Source organism: Gymnogyps californianus, chromosome 3, assembly GCF_018139145.2.
Source record: "Gymnogyps californianus isolate 813 chromosome 3, ASM1813914v2, whole genome shotgun sequence".
Taxonomy (NCBI): Eukaryota; Metazoa; Chordata; class Aves; order Accipitriformes; family Cathartidae; genus Gymnogyps; species Gymnogyps californianus.
Window position 1 is genome coordinate 107,064,044 of NC_059473.1, and position 25,496 is coordinate 107,089,539.

The 25,496-nt window shown below is 37.4% G+C and overlaps 1 protein-coding gene across 1 annotated transcript in view; it reads left to right on the top strand.

Moving 5' to 3' along the window:
- Positions 1–23,326, top strand: part of SNTG2 (syntrophin gamma 2) — a 303,349-nt gene extending 280,023 nt beyond the window's left edge. The window contains exons 15-17 of the mRNA XM_050894130.1: positions 6,791–6,883; positions 11,617–11,727; positions 23,195–23,326. Of these exons, the coding sequence (XP_050750087.1) occupies positions 6,791–6,883; positions 11,617–11,727; positions 23,195–23,326 (336 nt within the window). The remainder of the gene's footprint in view (positions 1–6,790; positions 6,884–11,616; positions 11,728–23,194) is intronic.
- The last annotated feature ends 2,170 nt before the right edge of the window (positions 23,327–25,496 follow it).

Here is a 25,496-nt window from a genome sequence, read left to right on the forward strand (position 1 = left end):
GTCTGCTGTTGGTGTAATTTTTTTTCCTTACCCTCACTGTATTTTAAATGCTGTTGTGCATTATTTTATTTCTAATGCATAATAAAAGAGCACATCATTTAGGTCCTTCTCTGTTTCAGGCATTTAAGTTCCTCTGACAAGTCCTACAAACTTCCTCCCATTTTTTACAGATGCCCACACTGACAGAAAGACTAAAAAAATATTAAATGTAGTATGAGGCGGGATTTGGTTTCAGAAATAAGAAGAAACAAGTATCAGTGATATTTGGATGATAATAAAATTTTGTCAGTTCAAATTGGCAGCCCTGGAGACTTCTGTTAATATGATTGAAATGTTGACCAGTAATTGATTTCTAGGGAAAACTCTTACAATTAAATTCAATTATTATGTTAATCTCCAGTTTAATAGAGAATGACAAACAAATCGCTTCATGTACATTTAGCCCATTAGAATTCCACTCTCCTCCTCATCTGTATATAATTCACTTTCTTAAGTCTTTATGAGATCATGGACTTTGTTGAAAAGTCAACTGCTTTAATAGGGAAAAGTGCTCAGTTTGGGGTATTTCTAGTTGTTCTGTTTGAGATTTTTAGTAAGTTAATTTTGATCTGCTTATGGCTAAGCTTTAATTATTATTTTTTTTACATTACATAACAACAGACAAATCTTGAATAGCTCAAAAGAGCTTTGCTGTTAACCTTAATAGATTTTGGGGTCGTCACTAAATTAAGCATGCTAAATGCATGCACTGTTGTTATTGGCTTGTATCTATATTCGTTGGTAGTTAACTATAAAAAAGGAAAACGACCAGAACCAGGTGATGATGGCTGGTTTATAATATAAGAAATAAGTACTGTTTTTACTGAACAAATAAAACTGTGTTCTCATCATTTGTGTTATTTTACATGTAAAAGGGATGACTTGTGTCTGGAAAACACTATTCCAAAAATATATTCATTAGATTAATAAAATAATATTAGGTTAATTTTAATGGAAATACTCCCTTGTTCTAAGCAAAGTCAAAGTTTTATTAAGATTCAGCATTTAGTATATTGTTGGCATATTATTTCCACACAGAGGCATAGCACATATTTTAACTTAAAGTGAATAATATGAATACAGTGTGCAATATGTATACTGTATTCATATGGATATGGATATGGTTCTTGCCCAAATGCTTTGCTGTCTGGTTATTTTTGTCATTTATTTTTAGAAAGTATTTGTTGAATTCTGTAACATGAATATAGTGAGAAATAGTGTCTGTGTTTCCACTTACACGTAATAAACCTTTACAGCCCACTTAGAGCAAACGTATGTATACATCTATAAAGTAGTTGACAGAGTAGCAGGGGAAATGTGTAGTTTAAGCAGTAAAGTGTAATGGTATTGTCTACTTTTCAATTGTTTTTTTGAAAATAAACAAGCAAAATCATGTACGTGCCAAATTTGTATTCATTTAGAATAGAAGACCGGTATTGATTTCTGTGTTTTGGCTGATCGAAAACACTGGAGTTCCTGCTCAACAGAACATAGCGGAGTCCAAAATAAATGAATATATTGCATATTAATGCTGTAGTTAAAGCGAAAGTGAGGTTTTTCTTCATGCAAGACAATAATTAACCACAACGTAGCCAGGCTTCAGTTGAATTTTGGAAACTGTAACCTTGATGAGGCATTAGGAACAACAGCACTAGAGTTATGAAAGTGAACTCCATTAAAAGGAATACACGCTATGTCACTTTTCTGTGTTGCCCTTACGTGAGCAACATCACTAAATCTCATTTGTTCCTTAGAAACTTTATTTACCAAGGAAATAAAGGAAATCTTAGGAAAAGGAATACTGACTGAAAAGGTTGGTAGCTGACCACCCTGATTCTTTAAAAATGATATAAAATGGGGTTTTTTTACTATGATTCTTTGTTGATGATCTCAAGAATTTAACATCTCAACTGACGGGCATTATTAGTAATCATGATTTTAAAGAATTTTACTGAAAAACATAAACAAGTGGAACCCCTGTTTCTTGGACAGAATACAATCCCACATCAGAGTAACATTAAAAGATTGTATGTCTTTAAAAAAAATCTAGAGATAGTACATTGGACACCTATGACAGAACTTAGGCAAATTTAGGCCCTCCAGCTAAAGCATTTCAATAAGCTCATATTCCTCACATTCTCATACGTGGCCAAGGACCCCTACACATAGAAGGCAACCCAAGAAGAAGAGGGGTCCTCTTTTTCTTCCTTGCCTCTCCTTCCTAAGCAGCCTGTGTCCGGGCTGCAATGGTGCCTATTACCCAGCAAGTCTTTGTGCTTCCAACCATGTCATAGGCCAGTGACTACACAGGAAGTGGTCCCCTTTTCTCTTTGTTGCCCAGGCTCTGTCTCTCACTGTGCAGATACTTGAGCTACATTTATGGCCTCCTCTCTGAGTGGAAATAAGAAAGTCCCTCTTGTGGTCTTTCCCTGTGCATTCATTCTCCAGTTTTAGCATTTGCTCACCTCTTGACTTGGGTACCTAACACCCATGAACCAAGTTTAAAGCCCTTCTTGTTAGGTTAACAGATCTGTTCACAAACACATTCCCTCTTTCTGAGGAAAAAGTCATTGTAACTGATGATCATAAAAGCTGGTTTTGAAATTAATTGGCCTGTCATTGACCATATTTGTAAAGTCTGTTCTCATTGTTAGACAGAATCCTACATCTGTCTTTGTTTTAGAGTACTGAAGCAACCTGTCCCTTGTCCTCTCCCCATTGCAAAAACTAACGGAAGATAAGCATGAAAGAAGCATTTCTGTTTTTTCCATTAAGAGGTAATTAACCCAAGTCTTCAATGCTAATTATCTTCTGCAGATTCCAAGATGTGTGCATAGTCATGGAAGATATTAATTGATGTGGATAGCAACAACAAAAAAGTAATAAGTTTCCCGAGCCTCACATATTAGTTAACTGTAGGATCATGCTGGGATGGAAGTGTCAAGAGTTTTGTAGATGGGAGTGAGAGACAAATGACTGACCAGCTGATGTGTCCTTGTTAGAGGGCTGAAATCGTGCCCTAGGGTAAATGTAGGGACTTAATTTCATTCTGAAGGCTGCAGTAGAAGGGTACTTACACACTCTCGCCAACACCTCCTGCTCCTAGATGCAGGCCCTCTTTTCCCATCATTTAGCTTCCAGGACTCTCTTTTTCCTCTCTGCCCTACCCAGCCTTCTTACTCCCCTCCAGGCATCTCAGTCCCCTGCAGTTCATGCACAGACAAGAGTTCGGCTTTGTATCAACGATTTGCTGAGGAGAGGCAGGAATTTCACTAGCAAGAAGGAAACGCTGTGGCCTGCTTTTAACCTTCCCCTTCTGCTTTTGGAGCAAAGAGGCTTGCTCACTCTCACATGAGCTACTCTGCTGAAGGGGACCCAGTGTGGAGGCATGGACAAGATAGGCAGAGAGTACATGTACTCAGGACTGCTCAAGACTGGTATTGCCAGTATGTGAGATAATGCTAATTAGTGCATAATGATATTAGTGTTACGTGATACTGCCTACATTTACAGTGCAGTGCTACCATCATAGTGTCATGCTGGCCACCACAAGTCTGCCCAAAGAAGCAACTGGAACATCCATTGGTTCTGCAGAACAGCTCCAATGGAACCTGCCATCAGGAGCGCAGGAGCTCCAGGGTCCTGAGACAGTCTGCTAAATGAGGAGGATAGATCAAAGCTGAATTATTTCTGGAAAATCTCTATGTCTATGGGAAAAATAGTGAGTGTATATGTGTAGTCATTGTAACTTTTAAGCCCTCTCAAGGTCTGGAAGGACAGATACCAGTGCCAAAGATGATAGACCAGTGCCATGCTTCTGAATAGGGACAGGAGGTCTAAGAAATCCCTTCTTATGAATGAGTCAGAAACACTGTTCTTCTGCTATTTGGACAGTGATATTATCAACTTAATGATCTTTTCATGAGTTAAAGGTATATGCATTGAAATACTGATACCTGAACAATTACGCAGATAAGAGTTTTGTAATTGTCTTTTATTACAAATTCTACAGATCATTTCACCATTGCTTGGAAAACATTAAATAATTGATCTAGGATGTATATTACAATTTTCTTAGCTGTTGCAGGCATGAGGCCTTCCTTTTAACAGCTAAATTCGTAGTAGTTTGACTAAAGAATCTCATCAGGCTTAAACTCCCAGTCTACATCCCCATAATGTTCAGAATCACCAAGGTCAGAGCCGGAAAAACTTTTACATCTTGTCTGGAGCAGTGCAAGCCAAAGATGGTCACTATACCACATTTGCTAATGTTTTGAATTTTCATGCATGTATGAGCTATGTAAATTAATGTGGCTACCACGCTATAGCTGCATGATTGGAAAATATTTTAATGCATATCTTAAGATTGATAACCTTGTAGATTCTCATCTACCTCTGCTTACAATCCCCAAGTGTTTTGTGATAAGCTAGTATTAGACCTAAGCCCAGAAAAATCTCATTTCCAATCAGTAAGGAAGATTTTTTAAATAACCTATTCTTTTCCTCTCTGTTGCTTAAACTGTGAGTTCTCAAGCTGGCTAATATGCAGTGCTATTTTATTTTCTGCAAAATTCACTAAAAGACAGCTAAGCCTAGATTTCTTATGTTAAACTTCCATGTAAACAATTGTTGTAGATAACCAAGCGTGATCACACAATTGCAAGTGAACAGGAAGCTTATTCCAAAGGCAAGAATGAAAAGGGATAGTGCTCTGTACTAGTGTTAATGAGTGGAGATGGGGGTCCTTATCACAGAGCTGTCTGAGAACCTGTTCAAAGTCATTGAGGAAATGCCATAGGCAGGGTTTTAAATTTATACGACAAAACCCAACCTAATTCTGTTGTAAAGAAAACACTGTTAGTGTCTTTTGTAAGTATAAACATTATATATCTATTTGTAATGTTTATCACAGTGAAAATGCAGCATATTCTGGTTTGTCTCTGGTGTTTGTCTGCGAATAATTTCCAAACCAGTTCCATTATTTGCAAATATTGAATATTTGTAAAATACTCCAGGCTAATTATTTGTGCATGGTTCATTTTAGTATTCACCATTTGTGGCTGAGCAATTAGATGCTTACCCATTGGGGGAATCTAATTTAATATGTTTTAAAAATTGCTTTGCTGAGTCAGAGCTCAGCTAGTATAACCTTTTTAATTGGAAAATAATGGAGAATAAGTTATGACTGGTGCTTAATGCCACCTTATAATTACTGAATGAAATGTAGGGATATTTAAATGTCGTTCTAATTGAATATCAATCACTGAAATCTTTTTAAATGCCAAATAATATGATCTTTGAACACCAATGAGCAAAATAATTTATTCAGAAATAATATACATCTCTGTCATTGTTGAGCTGATTATAATACTAATCTGTACTAATAAATTAATTTCATTCCCAGCCCTTTCAAAATCCTTTATAAAATATCATATCTGTAACTCAGAAATGCTTATTTTAGTATAAGTAAATATTTTTATTAGTAGTGGAATGAGGAAACCTTTACAATTACTAAATGCAGAAGTTTTAAATTATACTAAAAATCTTTAAAAAACAATTAAAAGGACAATTTTCAACTTAAGCAAGTTTATTAATGCTTTCAATCTCCTCTAGGCCATTCCTGTGTTAAAACCATTTTTTGGAATTTAAAGAAACTATCCAGATACAAAAATTTCATGTAACCAAATGTCTAAGCGTGAGGCAACATTGTGGTTTATGAAATATCAATGAGAGCAAAGTAATGCTCCCTTGGAAGAAAAAAAAATCAAAGATTTCATAAGGCACAAGGGTATCATTTTAAAACTGGCTGGTAAGGTGAGGTGAGGAAAGGCTGGAGACAGGATCTGATCTCTACTCATGCCGAAGGCAGTGGACTTTTTGCCATTAACTGTGAATGGTGAATGTCATCAAGCTGTTTCATATTACATCATCAGCAGAAGCGTTGTCATGTGCTTTCAGAATCTGTCATATACCCAAGTTAGCTAGCCTTAAAAACACAGGTAAGGAAGAATGTTAATTGACTGTTTACTGTAAAGCTTATTCAGAAGTTTAAACAGAACTTCTGGGTTTTGTTAATATAACAGATTTTTTCTTTCTAACCTGAAAGGTGATCAAAGAATTGGTGTATATATAGCACTGTCTAGCAAGCATCAGTGCTAACTAATGAGTGATAGTTATTAGTTCTTATTATTAAATTACATTAACTAACATTAACTAACAGAGCTGCACTGGCATGTCACCCAAGTTTACAAATGAAAAAATGTTGCAAAATAAATAAGACTGCCTACAAAGTTTAAATCAGATGGAGCAGCCAAGTAGACAGATAGCTTTTTCATAATTAGATTGCAATGACTAAACATTTAGGCACTGTTACCTGCACATTTGCTGGAAATTATGTCAGAAGTCATTAACAGGTCAGGTCTAAGCAGTTTTCCAAAAGTTTGAAATAGTCAGATTTGGCTTTGTTCGTTCTGTGTTGCGTTTTGTAAGGGATGGTTTCCAAGAATATGGTATCTATTTTGTAGAAGAGTGACTTGAAATATAGAAGACCTCCAGTTAATGTCTAGCTGACAGATCTGATACTGACTTACAGTCAGAAGTTTTTGACCATTTTATAATGTAATAATATAAAGCAGTACCAGCATTGCCAGCTGAGTGTCTTCCCACACAAAAAACTGCATAAAATATTATTTTTATATGATAAATGACAATTATGGTTGTTCTCTCAAAAATCATACTTTTTTATTTCCAGTCTAAAACATATATGTGCAGTTGGCAAGGGGATACCCTGTGTTTCACAGTCGACTTCGCTCTGGGATTTACCTGTTTTGACAGTAAAACAAAGGTAAGAGGAAAAAGAAAAGAAAACATAACTCTGTTTTATTTTACTGTTATTGAAGTTATCAGTAACGGTAATTTTTTATGTTGATGTCAAGTATTTCTTCCTCAAACATACTGTACTTTTTATTTATATAGCACTACTGAAATGTAGTCAATTTGGGACTTGAAAGGGACAGTTATAGTTGTGCTATAGCATGTAAAGATTAATTTTGGAGAAAGATATAAAAAAAGTAATTTCCTTTTCAAGTAATAAAATCAAAGGAAGGTTATATTTAGCAGAGAACTTTGTTTTTTATAATGAAGAAATGTCAAGATTTTTAAAAGATTACCAGTCATGAAAAAAATGAAGTGTCACCTGATTCTATTTGTTTTGAAGCTACAGATATAAAATAGGATTAATTACTCTTCCATCATAAGAAATTTAGGCCATGTATAAAATAAACAGAACAAGGGCTAATGCATTTCAGTCATAATCTATAAGATTAAATTCACTTATCTTGCAAAACAGTGGCTATATATAAAGTGCCTACAGGGGATGGTTTATGATATATGCCAACTTCCAGGCCCTGTCTGTAATTCTACTATTTTATATATAATTTAGTGATACTTTAATTTAAATTATTCTAAATGGATTTATACATTTGTTTGCCATCAGAAGTAAAAATACATACGAAAAATGTTTCTGCATTAATAGAGCTGTACAGTAGAAGGTCTGTCCTCTGAAATATGGTCTTCAACTCCAAACTGAAAGGTTTTTTTAAATATATATTAAAGAAATTCAGTCAGTCATTCTGAGTTAAGAGGAAACATACTGCATTTTGAAATATTGACACAGGATCTAGTTTTTGTGTGTTGGTATTTTGGGTTTTTTGGGCCAAAATGCACAAGTTTATTGAAATCTTTGTGCAGAGAAATAATGACCAAGATTATTGTTATTTGAAAATTTAGACTAATTGCATTAAGTGTGCTATCCTATGAGGTAGCATAAAATTTCAGGAAATACATTTGCATACCTTTCTCTGCCTCAGGTGATACTGCGTTCTGAAATCATGCTTTTTGCACAATTGTACACATTTTGCGTGTAGCCACAAATTAACTATAGAAAGTAATCTCATTAGACTATAGGGAACATTTCTTTTAAATGTGAGGATTGATTGAGTGTACTCCCACCTTTAAAATTATGAACTTCTCTATTGATAGGACTTTGAGCCACAGTGCCTACCTTCAGTATTGATGAGGAGGAGGATTTAGATCAACTTTTGTTTCTTACCTAAGGAGAAATACAGAATACCATCAGATAGGTTGATTCTGTTGTTAAACTGTAAAAATTCTGGAGAGCTCAAGTACATTTATTGTTCACCTGTGTGAGAGATGGAGACGTCCTCTGCATCCTCAAGCCTGAGTGAGGCAGTAATGGGTGGCTTCCGCAGTTCATCTTACTTCCCATAATTGTCAGCTGGAGTTGACTGTGTTGCCCCATACTCAGAGCTTTTTCAGAATATTTCCTACCAACGCTGAATAGATTGTTGAAGTGGTCAAGCAATTAACAGTTCATTCAGGACACAGCAATTTTGCTGAAAAATTTATTTTTTCTTCAGGATAATGAATTTCAAATTAAAGTCACGTATTGATGCAAAGAATGCTCTTACACCAGGGCAGGTGTTCATACAGGTTTATTAAAATAAAGGCCAGTCCCCCGTCTGCTCTATGACTCTAAGCCTGGATCTCAAATTTTGGGCAACCAGCTCATGTGCTCATTAAAAGATGTTCTTTTTTACAGTCTGAAAATAATATAAAAAGGGCCTTCTTATTAAAAATGACAAAATAAAAAGGGCAAGCACTTTTGCTGAGGAGTGTGGTGGGTTGACCCTGGATGGATGCCAGGTGCCCACCAAAGCCACTCTGTCACTCCGCTCCTCAGCTGGACAGGAGAGAGAAAATATAACAAAAGGCTCGTGGGTCAAGATAAGGACAGGGAGAGATCACTCACCGATTACTGTCACGGGCAAAACAGACTCATCGCGGGGAAATTAATTAATTTATTACCAATCAAATCAGAGTAGGGTAATGAGAAATAAAACCCAAATCTTAAAACACTTTCCCCCCACCCCTCCCTTCTTCCTGGGCTCAACTTTACTCCCGATTTTCCCTGCCTCCTCCCCCCATTGGCACAGGGGGACGGGGAATGGGGGTTGCGGTCAGTTCATCACACGTTGTCTCTGCCGCTCCTTCCTCCTCAGGGGGAGGACTCCTCACACTCTTCCCCTGCTCCAGCGTGGGGTCCCTCCCACGTGAGACAGTCCTCCACGAACTTCTCCAACGTGAGTCCTTCCCATGGGCTACAGTTCTTCACGAAGTGCTCCAGCATGGGTCCCTTCCACGGGGTGCAGTCCTTCAGGAACAGACTGCTCCAGCATGGGTCCCCCACGGGGTCACAAGTCCTGCCAACAAACCTGCTCCAGTGTGGGCTCCCCTTTCTCTACGGGTCCACAGGTCCTTCCAGGAGCCTGCTCCAGCACGGGCTTCCCACGGGGTCACAGCGTCCTTCGGGCATCCACCTGCTCTGGTGTGGGGTCCTCCACGGGCTGCAGGTGGATATCTGCTCCACTGTGGACCTCCATGGGCTGCAGGGGGACAGCCTGCCTCACCATGGTCTTCACCACGGGCTGCAGGGGAATCTCTGCTCTGGTGCCTGGAGCACCTCCTCCCCCTCCTTCTTCCCTGACCTTGGTGTCTGCAGAGTTGTTTCTCCCACATGTTCTCTCTCCGGCTGCTGTTCCACCCCAGTTTGGGGTTTTTTTTCCCCTTCTTAAATATGTTATCCCAGAGGCACTACCACCATCACTGATGGGCTCGGCCTTTGCCAGCAGCAGGTCCATCTTGGAGCCGGCTGGCATTGGCTCTGTCAGACATAGGGGAAGCTTCTAGCAGCTTCTCACAGAAGCCATCCCTGCAGCCCTCCTGCTACCAAAACCTTGCCACAGAAACCCAACACAAGGAGTTTAAGTGTCTTTTAGAAAATTCTTTTCTAGAACAGTTTTGGGGGATTCTTAAACTTATTTGAAAGAATTACTTCATTTCCTACATGTTCTGTTCCAGGGTCATCATGGGCTTAACTCATTCAGCTTTTACCATTTTGAGCTCATCACAGAGATACTCTTGTGGCCTGCAGCTGCTTTATATCTGATCGTAGAGATTCTTTTTATCTTATTGGCTTGGTTAGTTCATCTTCCCCATCCTGTGCCTCCAGCCACTCATCCAAGATAAAGGGATCCCAAAGTGTGCATTTTCTTCCACCTTCCAGAGCCATCTACTTCTCTTCTTTTCCACTCAGTGTCAACTGTTGAGAGAGATGATGACTCCAGCAATGCCTATTATTGCTAAACTGTTCCTAAGTTCTTGTTTCATCTCCACCCTAGCGGTTATATGATATAGCGAACATTCATCTATCCTATTTAGATCCAAACTCATTTAAACTTTGAATTATTTTCAGGTGGTCTAAGTAGGCCCTCCGGACCCAGTTAAAATCTGTTCATGAGTGTAAAGTTTAAGCACCATCACAATACTGTAGCATAGTTGGGTTTTTCTTCATCTGTTATATTTGTCTAAGAAGTCAATGATGTTTATGTCTGCAGGGAACCAGGAGATGGAATCAAGCTTTTTGTGCCTTCTGTAAACACCTTTTTATTTATAGGGCATTCCCTTTCAAATTATGAGTGGGGTTCTGAAGACCACTGGTAGCACTCGTCTACATGAAAAATATATTTTGCAATGAGGTATATTGGAAAATGGAACATAGCAAATTTTTTTCTGTGTGTGCTTTTGAAATAGCCTTCAAAGTATTTAAATTGTGTTTCCTCAGCGGTGTCCAGGGACTGAATCACATTTCAACATGTGCATAGAATTTTCCTTAAGATTATAGGCATTAAGGAAACATCAGCAGGAAGTCCGGATGCAAGTTGTTACCTTGTGGTTTTTTAAATTATACATTTTCAGGCGATCAATAGAAAACATTTAAATAAATACAGAAAATGGCATTGGTTTCAAAAATGATTTCCCAATATTTGTTTTTAAAAAGTATCTCCATAACTATTAAAACATACCTGTCAATCTAGGATTTGCCAACAGTAGTAAGATGCCATGCATAAACCTGTAGGCATCCAAGAAGCCTAGAATTCTTACGTATTTCACAAAAAACTAAATAATGTAGAACATATTTTTGTAGTTTACGAGACTACATTCAATAATAATATTTTTACATTTCTGTAGCTTATTTTATCTGAGGATTTCAAACCATGTTACACACATCAGTAAATTCAGCTTTGCAACATCTGTGTAAGACATTATTATCTACATTATGCAGATGAGCCAGCTGAAATATGAAAGATGGAGAGATGGTATGGAATTGTGTTCATAGTGAAACTGATACAAATATCCTCATGGATCTTTCTAGAATTAAGCTTTTGCCATGGATTTTGATATTATGTAGGCAACTGAAACATTTACATTTCAGAGAATTTCTAAATAATTGTTTAATTAGTGAATACTAATATTGCATCTTTTGCTTTCACATATGATACAGAGCTGTTAATTTTATTTGCTCTGCAACCAGCCTGTTATCATGTGCTATGTTTACTGCCCTAATGCTTTATGTTAATACATAAACATTGATCATCCATCTATAGTTCTAGGTAAGAGTGTGTAACAGAGTCCTTAATCAAATTGCTTTCTCTTTAGAACATGCTGTGGAGGTTTAAATTCTCTCAGCTCAAAGGCTCTTCAGATGATGGGAAAACAAGAGTAAAGCTGCTTTTTCAGAATCTAGACACCAAACAAATTGAGACAAAGGTAAGCAACATCCTCTTTCTCATTTTAGTAAAAAATAAAATGGAATTACTATCAAGGCATCAAAAGATCCATTTACTACTGCACATGCATATGGTGAACTACACATTACAGTTTATCTTTTTTTTCCTATTCTCTAGAAACTCCGCAATAAACGGAAGTGATGTAGTATCTATAGATTTATTACACTATTTGTACAAGCCTGCTACTGAGTTGTGTTATGATGGTGTTTTACTGTTTCAGAAAGATGATTTCTGTGAAGTTGTTCAGTCAACCTATAAGAGATATAATATGTAAAAACTGAAAATAAAACTATTTAAATGCTAAATACATTTTTAAGCTGCTGCATAGTAGACTTAAAATTTTAAGCAAATATGCACTTAAGGTTTACCAATAAAATAAAAGATTGTGTAACATTTATTAGCTTACAAAAGGGAATATTCTTGCAAGAGGTCAAGCAATTCCTGAAACCTATTGGTTCTACCATGAATTAAGAGCACTCAGTGTTTTGCAGGATCTGGAATTAAACTGTGGAGACATCCAGTCACTACTATAGATGAGATATTACTGGTGTCTCTTTTTTTGTCCTTTAGCAATCATCAGATAAAATTGTGAAACTTAGAATTCAGATTCCCAGCTGAACTTCAGCAGTTTCTAATTCAGGATTGTAGTTTGAATCATCATCTGGAGGTTTGGCTGTAACGCCTTAATCTGCACTGATTCTGCCCTGTGATCGCAAGCTTGATGCTGAATAAATAAATAAAAAGATAATTTTTCAATCATGCTGTTTTAAAAAGAATGAGGAGAACTTTGATGTGATATGACAGAGAAGAGGAAGGTAAGAGTGAGGTTCAACTGGGATTTGGTGGACAAATGCCAATGAAAACAACAGAAAAATATCTGAAGATCTATGAAAATTCTGAAATACTCTTTGTACAGTACCTGTACTGAGGTTGTACAGGTTGAAGTCACTTACAAAGTGATACTTTTCTATAGCGACCATACAGAAAGATTATATATTACCTATCCTTCTAATGTTTAAAAAAAGTTGTAAGAAGAAAATCTCTAACCTTCCTTGTTTATCCTAAAGTTACAACAAATGCAATATGTCTTTCTTTGTACATCTATGTTAGTAAATTATTCAGTATTTCATCAGCAAACTTAACCTGAGTTGTCTGTTGGCTCTACTGTAAAAGATATTATAATATCTGTTACAAAAGGTACAATACTATAATAACTTAACGATAGTAGCAGGTAATTTCTACTTCATTTCTCACAGTACTTGTTGGAGACAGAAAAGGACTACTGTCATCATTTTATACATGACCATCTCTTGCACAGAGCTTATGTAACTTGTTCCAGCTCAGACAGGAAGATTGTACTGGTGCAAAAACCATAATCTGAATCTCTGAATCTGTGTATTAAATCATTAGATAATCCATGTATGTGATTGGCGAAGGGCTCCAATTCCATTGCTTGCAATGGAATTCCATTGCTGGAATCATTCCTCTTTCTGTTGTGTTAAACAATCTGATTTTTTAAATTTTATTTTAATTTTATTTCTGTGCTCACTTCAATTGTTTTTAATTGGTTTTACCTGTATTTTACTCTTTAGATAGAAAAATTGTAAATTTCAGCATTTTTATGAAAATTTGATTATCTGTAAAATAATGATAAAAGTGAGTCCTAATGATAATTTTACAGCAAATTTTGTCCAGGAGACAGATTTGTTAAAACATTAAAAATTATTCTTTTGCATTCCTCTAAAGAAAACACCTTGTAATTGGCAAAGTTTTCATGAATATTTGTGAGGTACCTTGAAATTATCAGATGGAAGATGATATGTGATCGGTTCATACACAATTCTAAGTATGTATGTACCTAAATGTACATATGTGTTGTAAATGTTGGAAGAGCCCAGGAAAAGCTCGTTAAAGGCCAGAGGAAAGGCTGATACTAAGTAGCTGAGGGTTTATCAGGATTTCAGTGACTACATCTTTTACCACTGCCTCTGCACAATGCAGTGTACCCACTAGGATATCACATTAAATGGGACTGAGATACAGCTGTGCAGCCTCTCCACTTCAGATAAGTGGTATATATATTCAGGTATATGCCCACCACCTAAATGGTTTTATTTCTTAGACTTCCGAATTACAGACTAGTCGGGAAATATCCAACACTAATACCCATAGTATAGTACAGTATCTGCCTCAGCTTATTGTACTGAAAGAGATTTCATAGAGCCAGATGGTGCTGTATGGTGAAATGCAGCCAATAATGAGAAACAGAAAATGTCATCAAATAATAGAAGTTTCATTTTTCCTGAGTAAATGACTCACTACATGTGAAATAAAGCTTGATACAGATGACTTATGTTCACTTGGCAGTAAACAGTAGAGTTAAGGTTGCAAAAGAATTTTCCAAATTATGTCTAATTTTATATGTTTTTAAATTCTTGGGCAAAAAAAAATCACATTTGGGAATTCTATTTTTGCATCTTGGTGACTAGTTAGAGATGATGTTTTTTCTCCTTCTATAAATGTTAAACCAAGTGCTTCTTCCTGTGCACTTCAGTTTTAGGTGAAGAACAATACATTTTTTAATTCAAAAAGTTTTCTGTTGAAAGGAGCTAATAAGGCCTAGATTCCTGTCAGTTGTTTCTCCTTCAGGTCCTTCATATTCCCTACAACTTCTCCTCATAGTTTCCCACTTCATTACTTCCCTGAACTTACCCTGCTTTAATACTTCCAGTAATAACTCCACTTCAACTCCTTGAAATCCCCCAAAAGTCATTGCAATGCATGAATATGTTACTGCCGAGTCCCAGCCTGACAACGGGGAAAAAGTTGTTGCAGCTGGTTTGTAGGTATGTGTGTATTACCTGGATAGCTAACCCATGTAGCATGGGTGGCCAAGGGACCTCTGCCCCGGCTGCTGGGCAAGGCAGGAAAGGACGATGCTCTGCCCGCCTTCACTTCCCTGCAGGGTGGTGACAGGACCTCCCAATCCCTGCCAACAACTTGTGCCACACTTCTAGAAATTCAGCTGCTTTGAGGTGTCCACCTCTTTGACAAACGGCAAAAATTGCACACATGCACACATGTGTGATTTCATCACTTCATTTCTGTAGGAAATCAGACTTATTTTTTTAGAAGAGAGACTTAAAAATTCTGAAATTGCAACATAGTATGTAAATGGATCTGTATGAAGGAGTAGCTCTGCGACTATTTTGAAAGGAGGAGGAGAGTGGTTGATTATGAAGTATTCCTGGATTGTGGTATTAATGTGGAGTTTGTATGGGCTGTGGTCAACTCTTCCTTGGATCAGCAGTTTGGAATTCTTTGAGCTGGAGATGCCTTTTCATGTCCCTTTGGTGGGGGGCTTTTAAACTTGTGTGCTCTTCAGCCAGATGGAGCATGTTGACTGTACACACACCTCTTACACATGAGAAGTCCATATGCAAAAAGATACTTGCTTTTGTCTTTTCTTAACAGTTACAACTAAAAAAAAGACAGGAAAACAAGAAAAAAAAAATCTTTTATTACTTTAGTAGTAGGAGAGAGCTGAAGGCATGAAGGCAAGTAATAATTCATAGTTTACTGAGGAAACTGAGCAAATAGCGAATAAGGATAGGTGTCCTGGTTTCGGCTGGGACAGAGTTAACTCTCTTCTAACAATAGGTTACATGCTTTTTTATTTGCTCCAGTTATCAAAAAAATGAAATTCCATCCCACATTACAAGTAAGATCAAGGGGTTATAAACACAAACCAGAATATGGAAGGAAGGTTGTTGAAACATTTTTAAATGTTAGTTTTTGCAGTATTTAGGAGCTAGTGGAAGTTATGTTTGGGAAGTCCAGGTAGATGGGTAAGATTACAAAGACAGAAAACATAGCAGCTTTTTGGGGTTTTTTGTTTTTAAAAAAAGGGGATCAAGGGGAGACACAGAGACTTACAGACCAGTTGGCCTAACTTTGATAGTAGAAAAATAACAAGATTATTAAATAAACACCAAGATTATTACATAAATAATTTGTAATTATAGAGAGAATAATAAAGTGATAGGAAACTACCAAGGTGGATTTTAGAGAAGAGAGTATAGTAAAATTGCCTCATTTCCATTTTATGACAAGCTAACTACTCTGGAGGGAAACAATACATGTGATCTGTCTTGACTTTATTCAGGCTTAAACATAGTCCCACATGATGTTCTCATAAATAATTTTGGTAAGTAGCACCTAAGTTAAGTTACCATAAAAAAAGTTAGAGTGATTCAAAAAGAAATTCTAAAAGTACATTACATCATTTGCTTGCACAATGGAAGAATATAACATACCCAAATTTGTCTGACCCAGATTCACACCTCTTTAACTTCCTGCCTGGTAGAAGTCTGACGCTGGAGCATGCTCATTGAAAATTACATCTTTATATAATGTAAATTTTCCAATGAACAAATGTGAGCAGATTTCACAGGAATAGTAAAAAACAATCCCCTGATGCAAAACTCATCTTCCTGCCAAATTTCAGAGTCTCAGGAGTGAGTAAACCATTTTGGCTAAAATTTTCTTTTGAAAAGTAATCCGTTGTGGAAAACTGGTATGGTAAGTATCAGCCAAAACTTTTTGTATTTGGCTAAGTTGTATATAGCTTATGTACCTGAATACAGGATCCAGTACTGAGAAATTACAAGTAATCTTAATAATAGCAAATATTCTTAGCCTACATGACATGTACCCTGAATTTTCAAGGCTGCTTTAAAAAAAAATAAAAATTAAGATTAATACTTCTAGGATTGTATTGATGCTTTATCCCCCTTAGCTAAACTGTAGCTACCTGGAAGATAAGACTTTTTTTTCCAAGCATATTTAAATTGAGCATTTCCCTTTTCTTCTCATCTTATTTTTTTGTTCCTTTTATACTCTGTGGAAAAGAAAAGATGGAATTATATTTCAACAATTCATTCACCCTAGGAATGGAAAGAGAGTTTATTTATCTTTCTTCACTACATTTGCTCTTTTACTAACTTGGTCTCAAATATTTCATTGAAGAAAGAAAAGAAATCATAGTGTCGCTAGGCTATTCTGAGCCATACTGAAGCTTCAGCTAAATGTTGCTAGTCTCGCACACTTCCTGTCTGTTACACATATAACTTAAGAGCCCTGCATATTTATCTGAGTGCCTTCAGTACGCTTTCTTCACTGACTTCAAGCCTCAACTCTTCTGTAATTTCAGAATGGTACAGTGGTACAATGTGATCTGATTTTGCAATTAGACTCTGCAGCAGTTTTGTGGTAAATCCTGTTCTCTTTAAAACAGGAGAACTTCAGGAGAGTGATCAAGGACAGGTCAGCAACAGTATTTATTTCTTTAGATTTACCATATTCATCTGAGAGGCTGTTTATTCCATATTAGTACTGTTGAGAGATATGGCAAATTAAGGAGAGTGCAAGCAAAGCTCTCTCTTTACAGCAACATTAATCTCTAGCATCAATAAACCATAATCTAGCACTCAAGCCCTTCTGTATTTTTATTAACATGGGTCTTTTGTTGCTGAAGTCTGGCAGTTTACTATTGAACATCTTGAGGTCTTGAAAAATATTTGCAAGATGACGGTAGATAAGAGTTAAGATTTTGCCTGTGTGACAGTACTGGACAGTCTGATTACTGTTGGAAATTTATTTTAATATTTGCTGGAATCGGTGAATTTAGTTGGCTGCTCTTAGACAAGCACCTCCAGAACAACTTTTCAGATGAGTTTCTTGTGCATTAGCAAAGTTTGCACCTGCCAATGCAACATTTTAAAGTGTTTCAGATTTAGCAGTAGATAGTGGCATTTGGAATCACTCAAGCTGAAAGTGAAAAGCCATCTGACTCTTCCAGATCCCTGTAGAACACTGTTAAAAGACCTAAGTACAATTGATAGATAGAGTTGCAATTCATCTGGCACTGAATGTTGGCATCATAGATCTGGTTCTTATGCTTGCAGGGTAAGAGCACAATTTTAGCTTATCCTTCTGCTCTTTGTGCAAATGACAGTCACAAAGAGGAGGCCAAATAAAAGTTTATAGCTGAAGAAGCTTTCATACCATAGCTGACAATTTATCTTTGCGTGTTTATAACAGTCTTAACAAGCTGTGCAATACTAATACATTTGTTCTTCTCAACCATGATATGTCAACCAAGCCCTGGTATACTTGCTGAGATATAGAACTGAATTTAGAATTTCCTTTCCTGTTTTGACTTCCATGTGGACTGGAGATAAAGCCTAGATATCTTTATCTGTTCTTTTTTTACAAAAGGTATGGTTACCATTTCAATCTGAAATAATATGCTGAAGAATACAGTAGTAATAGTTGTGCTCTTGTCAACAACTAATAAACACTGAGGCTTACCGATGTCCTTAAAGAAGTCATGAAATGCACAGGACACAATAACACTATCTGTCAGTGTCTCCGTTATCTGCCTTTTATGTGATACAGGCTCATGTTCAAATAGTGATTCAACAGCTCTCGGAAGTAATCAATAAAATTAAGTGTGTGCGTGGTAATGATGCAACAGGCCTGTCAAGCTCTTTATGATATGTAATAAATCCAACTCTCACAGGTGGGTGGACGAAACAAGAACATATATTTTTCTTACTTGGCTGTGCACATATAGCGATCGAGGTCAGTGCAGTGTGCACATTTTTTATATTCTCAGTACCAGCAGGCAATTTTGCAGTCTTGTCCTCCCACTGCTTTAATCCAATCTTTTATGTTCTTCTCTTGCTGTCTTCCTTCTAGTGCCTTTGTTGTACTTAATCCACTTATTAGGATACATATACTAAACTGAAATAGCTTTGGTTATTGAAATATTAGACATGCATAGATTCTTCTAAATACACCAAAAATAAACTGACGATCCTAATTAAAGAAAAAAGCAGCAATCACAGATAAGGCAGGCAAGCAAGCATAAGGGTGGTGTTAGATGATATAGAGCAAATAAAATGATCAGCTACTCAGTCATCTGTCTGGCTGGGTATGGAGAGAAATGTTACTTAAAAAAAAAAAAAGAAGAAAAATAAATTATCAGAGCAATGCTTTTGTTTGAAAGAAGCATCATTGGTGTTATTTTCTAGGAAAAATTCACTTTACATTCTAAACCTGAGGAGGCCAAATTTCCACCCTTAAAACCATATTCAAGGTAGTCTCTTGCTAAGAGATATATTGTGTCCATGTCCTCTGACTATGCAACATCTACGTTTCCCCAAGCCAGAAAGCCATCCCTATCTTTTACCAAATCCATATTTCCAAACTAACCCCCAGTCCTCTTTCCCTTTCGCTGTTGTAATCTGCATGCAAGCTATATCCACCACCGAACACCAGCTCTCTGAGCAACCGCTATCCTGAGCCAGCACAAATCTGTACCCCACCTTCTGCTTTGGATATACCTGGCTATTCCTCAACATCTGCGCCTGACTAGCCAGCTTCAGGATTGAGAAGGCAGCCAGCGCAGACATCAAACATCCTTCAAACACAGAGCACCACAGCCTTACCCCCATTTGTGGTCTCCTGGGTCAAATACTACTGTGATAAGCTGCATTTATGGGAGCTTCTGGTGCACGAGGCCTCAGGTGAACCCCGCCTCTCTGATACCACCATAGCTGACTACATCTAACCGAGCCCTGCAAGAAGACACCTCCAGAGCTCTGCTCTTCTTTTATGATCCCAAATGATCGCTTACCCCCACGGATAACCTAACATAAAATAGTGAAGACATGAGAGAACATGAGAGAAGCGAACCAGCTGGTAAACTGCATGAGGAGTGCTTACATGCCACCTATTTGGCTACCCAGCTCTATTACAGCTTTCAAAACTAGCACCACTCTTGAAAATAATCCCCCTGACTGAGGGACCTGCAGTATTAACTGGAGAAAATACAGTGTTGTCTTCACATAAAACATAGGTTTAGCAATACTGCTCCTCTTTCAACTGTGTGTAGATTCTTTTATAGAAATAAGAGTATATTATTAGTATTCAAAAGGTTATTCACAACAGATTAGACAACTTCTCTCGGACACACAGGAAGGACTACTGACTGCAGTTTGAACCATACTCTGAACTCTGTTAGAAACAAAGAGGACTCTGCAGTAGGGACATTGGGAAGGACTGACTCCCAGTGATGAGACATTCCTGTCTTTGCTCTTTTCTTATCCCAAAACTCTTTACATGACATTGTTAGAGCAGTCTGAAATCCTGCCTACAATCTGTGTTAGGTTACCTCTGATTACTTGTCTTGATAAACATGTATAGATTAGAACTGCATAAAGCCAGAGCAGAGAAATGGAAAGCTTTGTGAAGGGCTCTCTTCTCTCAGTTCATTTGGCTGCATTCAGTCAGTGTGTTGAATGTCAGAACCTGAGGTGAAATTGTTGGATGATTTCAGCTGATTTTGGAGCAAATCTGGGATTAATGTGAGTGGCTTTATATTTTAGAATTTATTGGTTTTAAAGACAGTAATTCAGGAGATGTAAACCTTTTACTTGAGCTGAGAACTGATATACTGAGGCCTGTATTATTTCATATTGAGTTGTATTTCATTAATAATCATGAGTGTGCACTTCATTTTAGTTTTATAAAACTTAGGCAATGAAAGTTAAATAATGGCACTATTTTTCTACTGAAACTGTTTATATTAATTTTATATTAATATTTACAGTAGACATCCACTGTCAATAAAATATATTTTAAGAAACTTATTCCCATACTTGCTCCATAACTATCAAAGTAGAAAAAGCAGGTTTTTTGTGCCCCCAAAAATCAGAATAAAGATTACATGGGTTTAAATTCCTCAAAGGTATTTAACCAACATTCGTGCTTCATTTTTCTTTCACAACGTGATCTAATTTTGAGTGTGAGGCCCAAATGGTTACTTCAGCAACCAAATGCCAGTTATTAACAGTTACTTAAGTGCTTAGTTTGAGACAAGTTCTCAAGAGATTTTTCTTCTTTTAGGATAATTATTTCTTAATTTGTTGACTAGCCAGTATGCAAAAGCAGAAGTTTGAGAGAGTTTTAACTCTTCCCTCAATGTTACCTTATTTTCTCCTTATTTAACTAGGCATGAATGATAATAAATAGCACATTCTGCTTATCAGTTATATTGGTTTATGCCCCTATTTTTTTCATTAGGAGTGTTTTGTGTTTGCTGTTTTTTTATAATCTTGGAAGTGTCAGTTTGTAATTTGTATTAGATATCGAATTATAATAATCAGTTTTAAATTGCTTATTACTTCAACTGTTGGCATCAAAAATGGCTATGGATTGTTTCTGAATTCAGATATTTTTTCTTGGAAAGTTGTAGGAAAACCAGTCAGTAATTTCAGAGAAGAATTTTTGAAGGGAGGGGGGAGTCATTTCATTTATGTTAATACATTCTCAAAGCTGTTTAATTGAGAAATTCTTGTGTTTTCAGGTTCTGGAAGGAGTTAAAATTTGTTTGTCTGATGATGACCCACCCAAGACAAATTACTATACGCATCTAAAAATCTCTGCTTACATATTCTTTGCAGGATGTAGGGGCTGAAAACATTGTTCTCTTAGGCTTCTGTGTGCACTGAGCAAGCACTGTAAGGAGGACAGCTTGCTGCCAAAACTTTCTCTGTTCCAAGGCTACTGTGTCTGAGAAGGTCTTTCTTTCCCTGTAGTTTTTGTGGATGTTTCATAGAGGATAAAGGCATTTGTAAGGCCTGTTACACCATGGGAAGAACATATCTTGGGAGCTTGTTGAATATCATTCTATTACTCTTATTGTCCAGTAATATTGCTTATTGTCACCTTATGCTGGAGAGAGTAGACAGTAACAGAAAATTACATTTTTCTGGGAATAATAAATTTGCTTAGTGGGAAATAAAATCCCTGAGACAATAAACTATATGTGCCTGAGGTTGTAAAGAAACTGCACAATTTTTTTAAAAAATCAGTAGTATCTCATCATCATGAAGCAGAGCCTTCAAATATTGTCAGGGTGTAACGGTTTCTTTCTGCCATTCCTTGTTTCTCTTTTCCTTTGCTGCTCCTTGCTTCTTACTCGTTTCCTCTGCTCCAGTGTGGCTCCTCCATCGGTTGCGGTCCCTTCAGGGGTGTTACCTGCTCTGTCATGGAGCACCTCCTACTGCACTGGCCTTGTTGCCTTTTTTAGGAATTTACTGCCCTTTCTTAAATGTGTTTTCCCAGAGGTGCCACCATTTTGGCTGCAGGGCTTAGCTGTGCCCTGCAGTGTGTCAGTTGGGGCCGGCTGGAACCAGCTGTCTCCTGCACCGGGCAGCCCCAGCCTCTCCTCACAGAGGCCACCCCTGCAGGTGCCCCCACTACCAAAAATTTCCCAGTTATGCCCAATATAGGGTCACAGAATCATGCCCCACAACTACTAGCGAACAATTTAAGACATTCATTAGTAGTAAAACCACTCCTGCCTAGTAAATACATGGCCTTTGATAGCAAAATGGTGTGATGGTGAGCTTTTCTGGAACAGTAACCTTGAATTCCAAATATTCTGTTTGAGGCAATTTCGTTGAGAAGATACCATAAAATACTGTGACAGGAAAAGCAGAAGTCCAGTGCTTTGCTTTTTGTTTAAAGGCAAGCATACAGAGTGTGCCTCAATAAACTACTGTGTAGGCAACATGTTGTTGAAAACAAATGTCTTCTCCCCAAACCAAAAACTGTCCCAAGTGTCTGCACAATATATTTACCAGCTGCAGACTTTGCAAATAGTGGTATCATGTAAATTGAATATGTTTCTTCTATTATATTTGTTGTCACTGTGTCAGAATATCACTCCATTTCTGTCTGGGGAGATTGGGAAAAAGAAATTTAACTTGTGCACAGAAGGTGAAATACGTTATAAAAAGTCAAGGGAATCTGAGAACTGGTTAGGAGTAACTGCCTTTCTTTGTGAGTTAGGGCATACCCAGGGAATTTCATACTCAGCCATATTTCTATATGCAGGCTGTGGTGTGACTTTACCTTAGCTTCCACCCTGCCTCTGGCCTCCCAGCTTGCTTATCTGACTCTCCTTCAGAGGGTGCCGAAGTATGCGTCCTCCTCACCCTCCCCAGCTGTGACTTGACACTGCATCATCCCCAAACTTCCTTAACTTATTAAATACTTTAAAATATGTTGTGATATTTGAATGTTCTTGCAAGTTGAACACTTTCATTGTCCAAGCTGCGTAAAATGTAAACAATAAAGTAGCACAGAGTGAAAACTAAATTGACGCGTGGCACTGCCAGTGAACGAGGTATGGATATACATCTTTTATTCTTAATACTTTTAACTTTACAGTTCCCTATAAAGATTCAATTTTTTATTTAAAGTCCTTTGTTGTTTGCTGACTAGTCTGTTCTGTATTTATGGAAAATGTTTATAAACCTGAATATGAATTCACATTTTCTCTTCTTTTTTTTTCCTTTTACTTCCTCTTTCAGGAACTTGAATTTCAGGATCTGACGGCAGTTTTACACTGTATTCACTCCTTTATAGCAGCAAAAGTGGCATCTGTGGATCCAGTATTCATAGACAGTCAGAGTATTGCAAGAAAATATATGTACAGTAACTGATATCAGATTATATGTCGTGACTATGGAAAATAAATTATTTTCTTAAAGAAAGTAGTTATTTCATGCACAATATTGTAACTTTGTGATTTTATAAGAAGTCTATAGTTGTGTTATCTGTAACGTTAAGAGTTTTCAGAATCCGTTAAGCATTTTGAATCTATAAGTTAACAAATATTAAGTCAAACTGAATCAGTTTGTCATCTTCGGCATTAATCTAAAATTCTAAGTGAATATTCATTCAATAATATTTGTGGTGTCATTTTGATTTCTGCTCTCATGGTCAAACACACTCCCCCTTATTAGATAGAAATGTGGAATAACATTCATAGAATCATAGAATCATAGAATGGTTTGGGCTGGAAGGGGCCTCAAAGATCATCTAGTTCCAACCCCCTGCCATGGGCAGGGACACCTTCAACTAGACCAGGTTGCTCAAAGCCCCATCCAACCTGGCCTTGAACACTTCCAGAAATGGGGCATCCACAACCTCTCTGGGCAACCTGTTCCAGTGCCTCACCACCCTCATAGTGAAGAACTTCTTCCTTACATCTAGTCTAAATCTACCCTCTTTCAGTTTAAAGCCATTACCCCTTGTCCTATCACAACATGCCCTTGTAAAAAGTCCCTCTCCGGCTTTCTTGTAGGCCCCCTTTAGGTACTGGAAGGCTGCTATAAGGTCTCTCCGGAACCTTCTCCAGGCTGAACAACACCAACTCTCTCAGCCTGTCTTCATAGGAGAGGTGCTCCAGCCCTCTGATCATCTTCGTGGCCCTCCTCTGGACTCGCTCCAACAGGTCCATGTCCTTCTTATGTTGGGGGCCCCAGAGCTGAATGCAGTACTCCAGGTGGGGTCTCATGAGAGCAGAGTAGAGGGGGAGAATCACCTCCCTTGCCCTGCTGGTCACACTTCTTTTGATGCAGCCCAGGATATGGTTGGCTTTCTGGGCTGCAAACACACATTGCCAGGTCATGTTGAGCTTCTCATCAACCAACACCCCCAAAAGTATGTATCCAAAATTTGGCCTCTAAATCTGTTTTGGAAAGTGCTGGGCACACAGACGATTTCTACAGCCTTCACTGTAGAAAAGAACTAATTACTGAAGAAACTGCCATAGGAATTGAACTTTTATCTTGCTTCCGTATGTTTGAAAAATTATAGTGCCATGGTCCAGTTCTTTCGAGGCCTGAGAGTTTAGCTCTGGTAAAACACTAAGAAGTACTTTATTTCAGATTGAGGAAAAGACTTAAGCACACACTTGACTCTAAGCATATTAAGTAGCCCCAGTGTATGCACAAGGTAACGTTAAGTATGTATTAAATATCATGGTAGATCAACTGAAGAGCTTTAGACCCTGCTAAGAAGCCTAACTATAGGCACTCAATTTTAGAAAACTTGCCATAGGGTTTTCTTATGTATTAATAAAGCTGCCATGAATCATTCATTTATTCATTCATAGATTGCCTTGACACTATCCTTTGATGTGATGCCCTGTATGGGTGAGAACAGCTTCTTTAGTAACTGTTTTGTTTGGAGGAGGATGCTCCCAGTATAGGGTGAACATAACAAAACATAAAGATTTTCTGGGCCATCTACCTTTTTTTTCCTACAGCTCTAACCCTGACTTATACACAAGTGAAGTGGGTTTTGTCCTTGCTAAGGAAATAATATGGTTCTACTTTTGACATATTCCTAAACTTCCTTCTGAAATCATCTTCTTATATGCAGAGATACTACTTCCTGCTATTGAAAAATTATATAAAAGGAAGACATTTTAATCTTAGGGCATATTCCCTGTAAGTAATACCAAATATTGCAGGTTTCTGTCATAGAAGTCTCAGTTGTTCTCAAGTGCAGTTTTGAGGCAGCATCAGGCAATTTTTTTTTCCAAGAAAATAAAACAATCAAAAAATCAAGCAAGAAGCATATCCTAAATAGATACAACAGATATGGAGCGAATTCGTCAAAGTCCTCCCTAAATTTTAGGAGTCTAGTGAAGTGTCCTGCTAAAGTAAAAGCTTAAAGTTACTGTATCCTAAGGAAAAGAGGTAGGTGCCTTTAAAAGCTCTCAGGTGAGGAGTGTTTTTACATAACTTCAGTGCTTAAATTTAGTCAGAGAAGTTCCCCCTCTCAGGTCTTAAGGTAGGTAGCTGTCTTGGCAGACTGCAATGG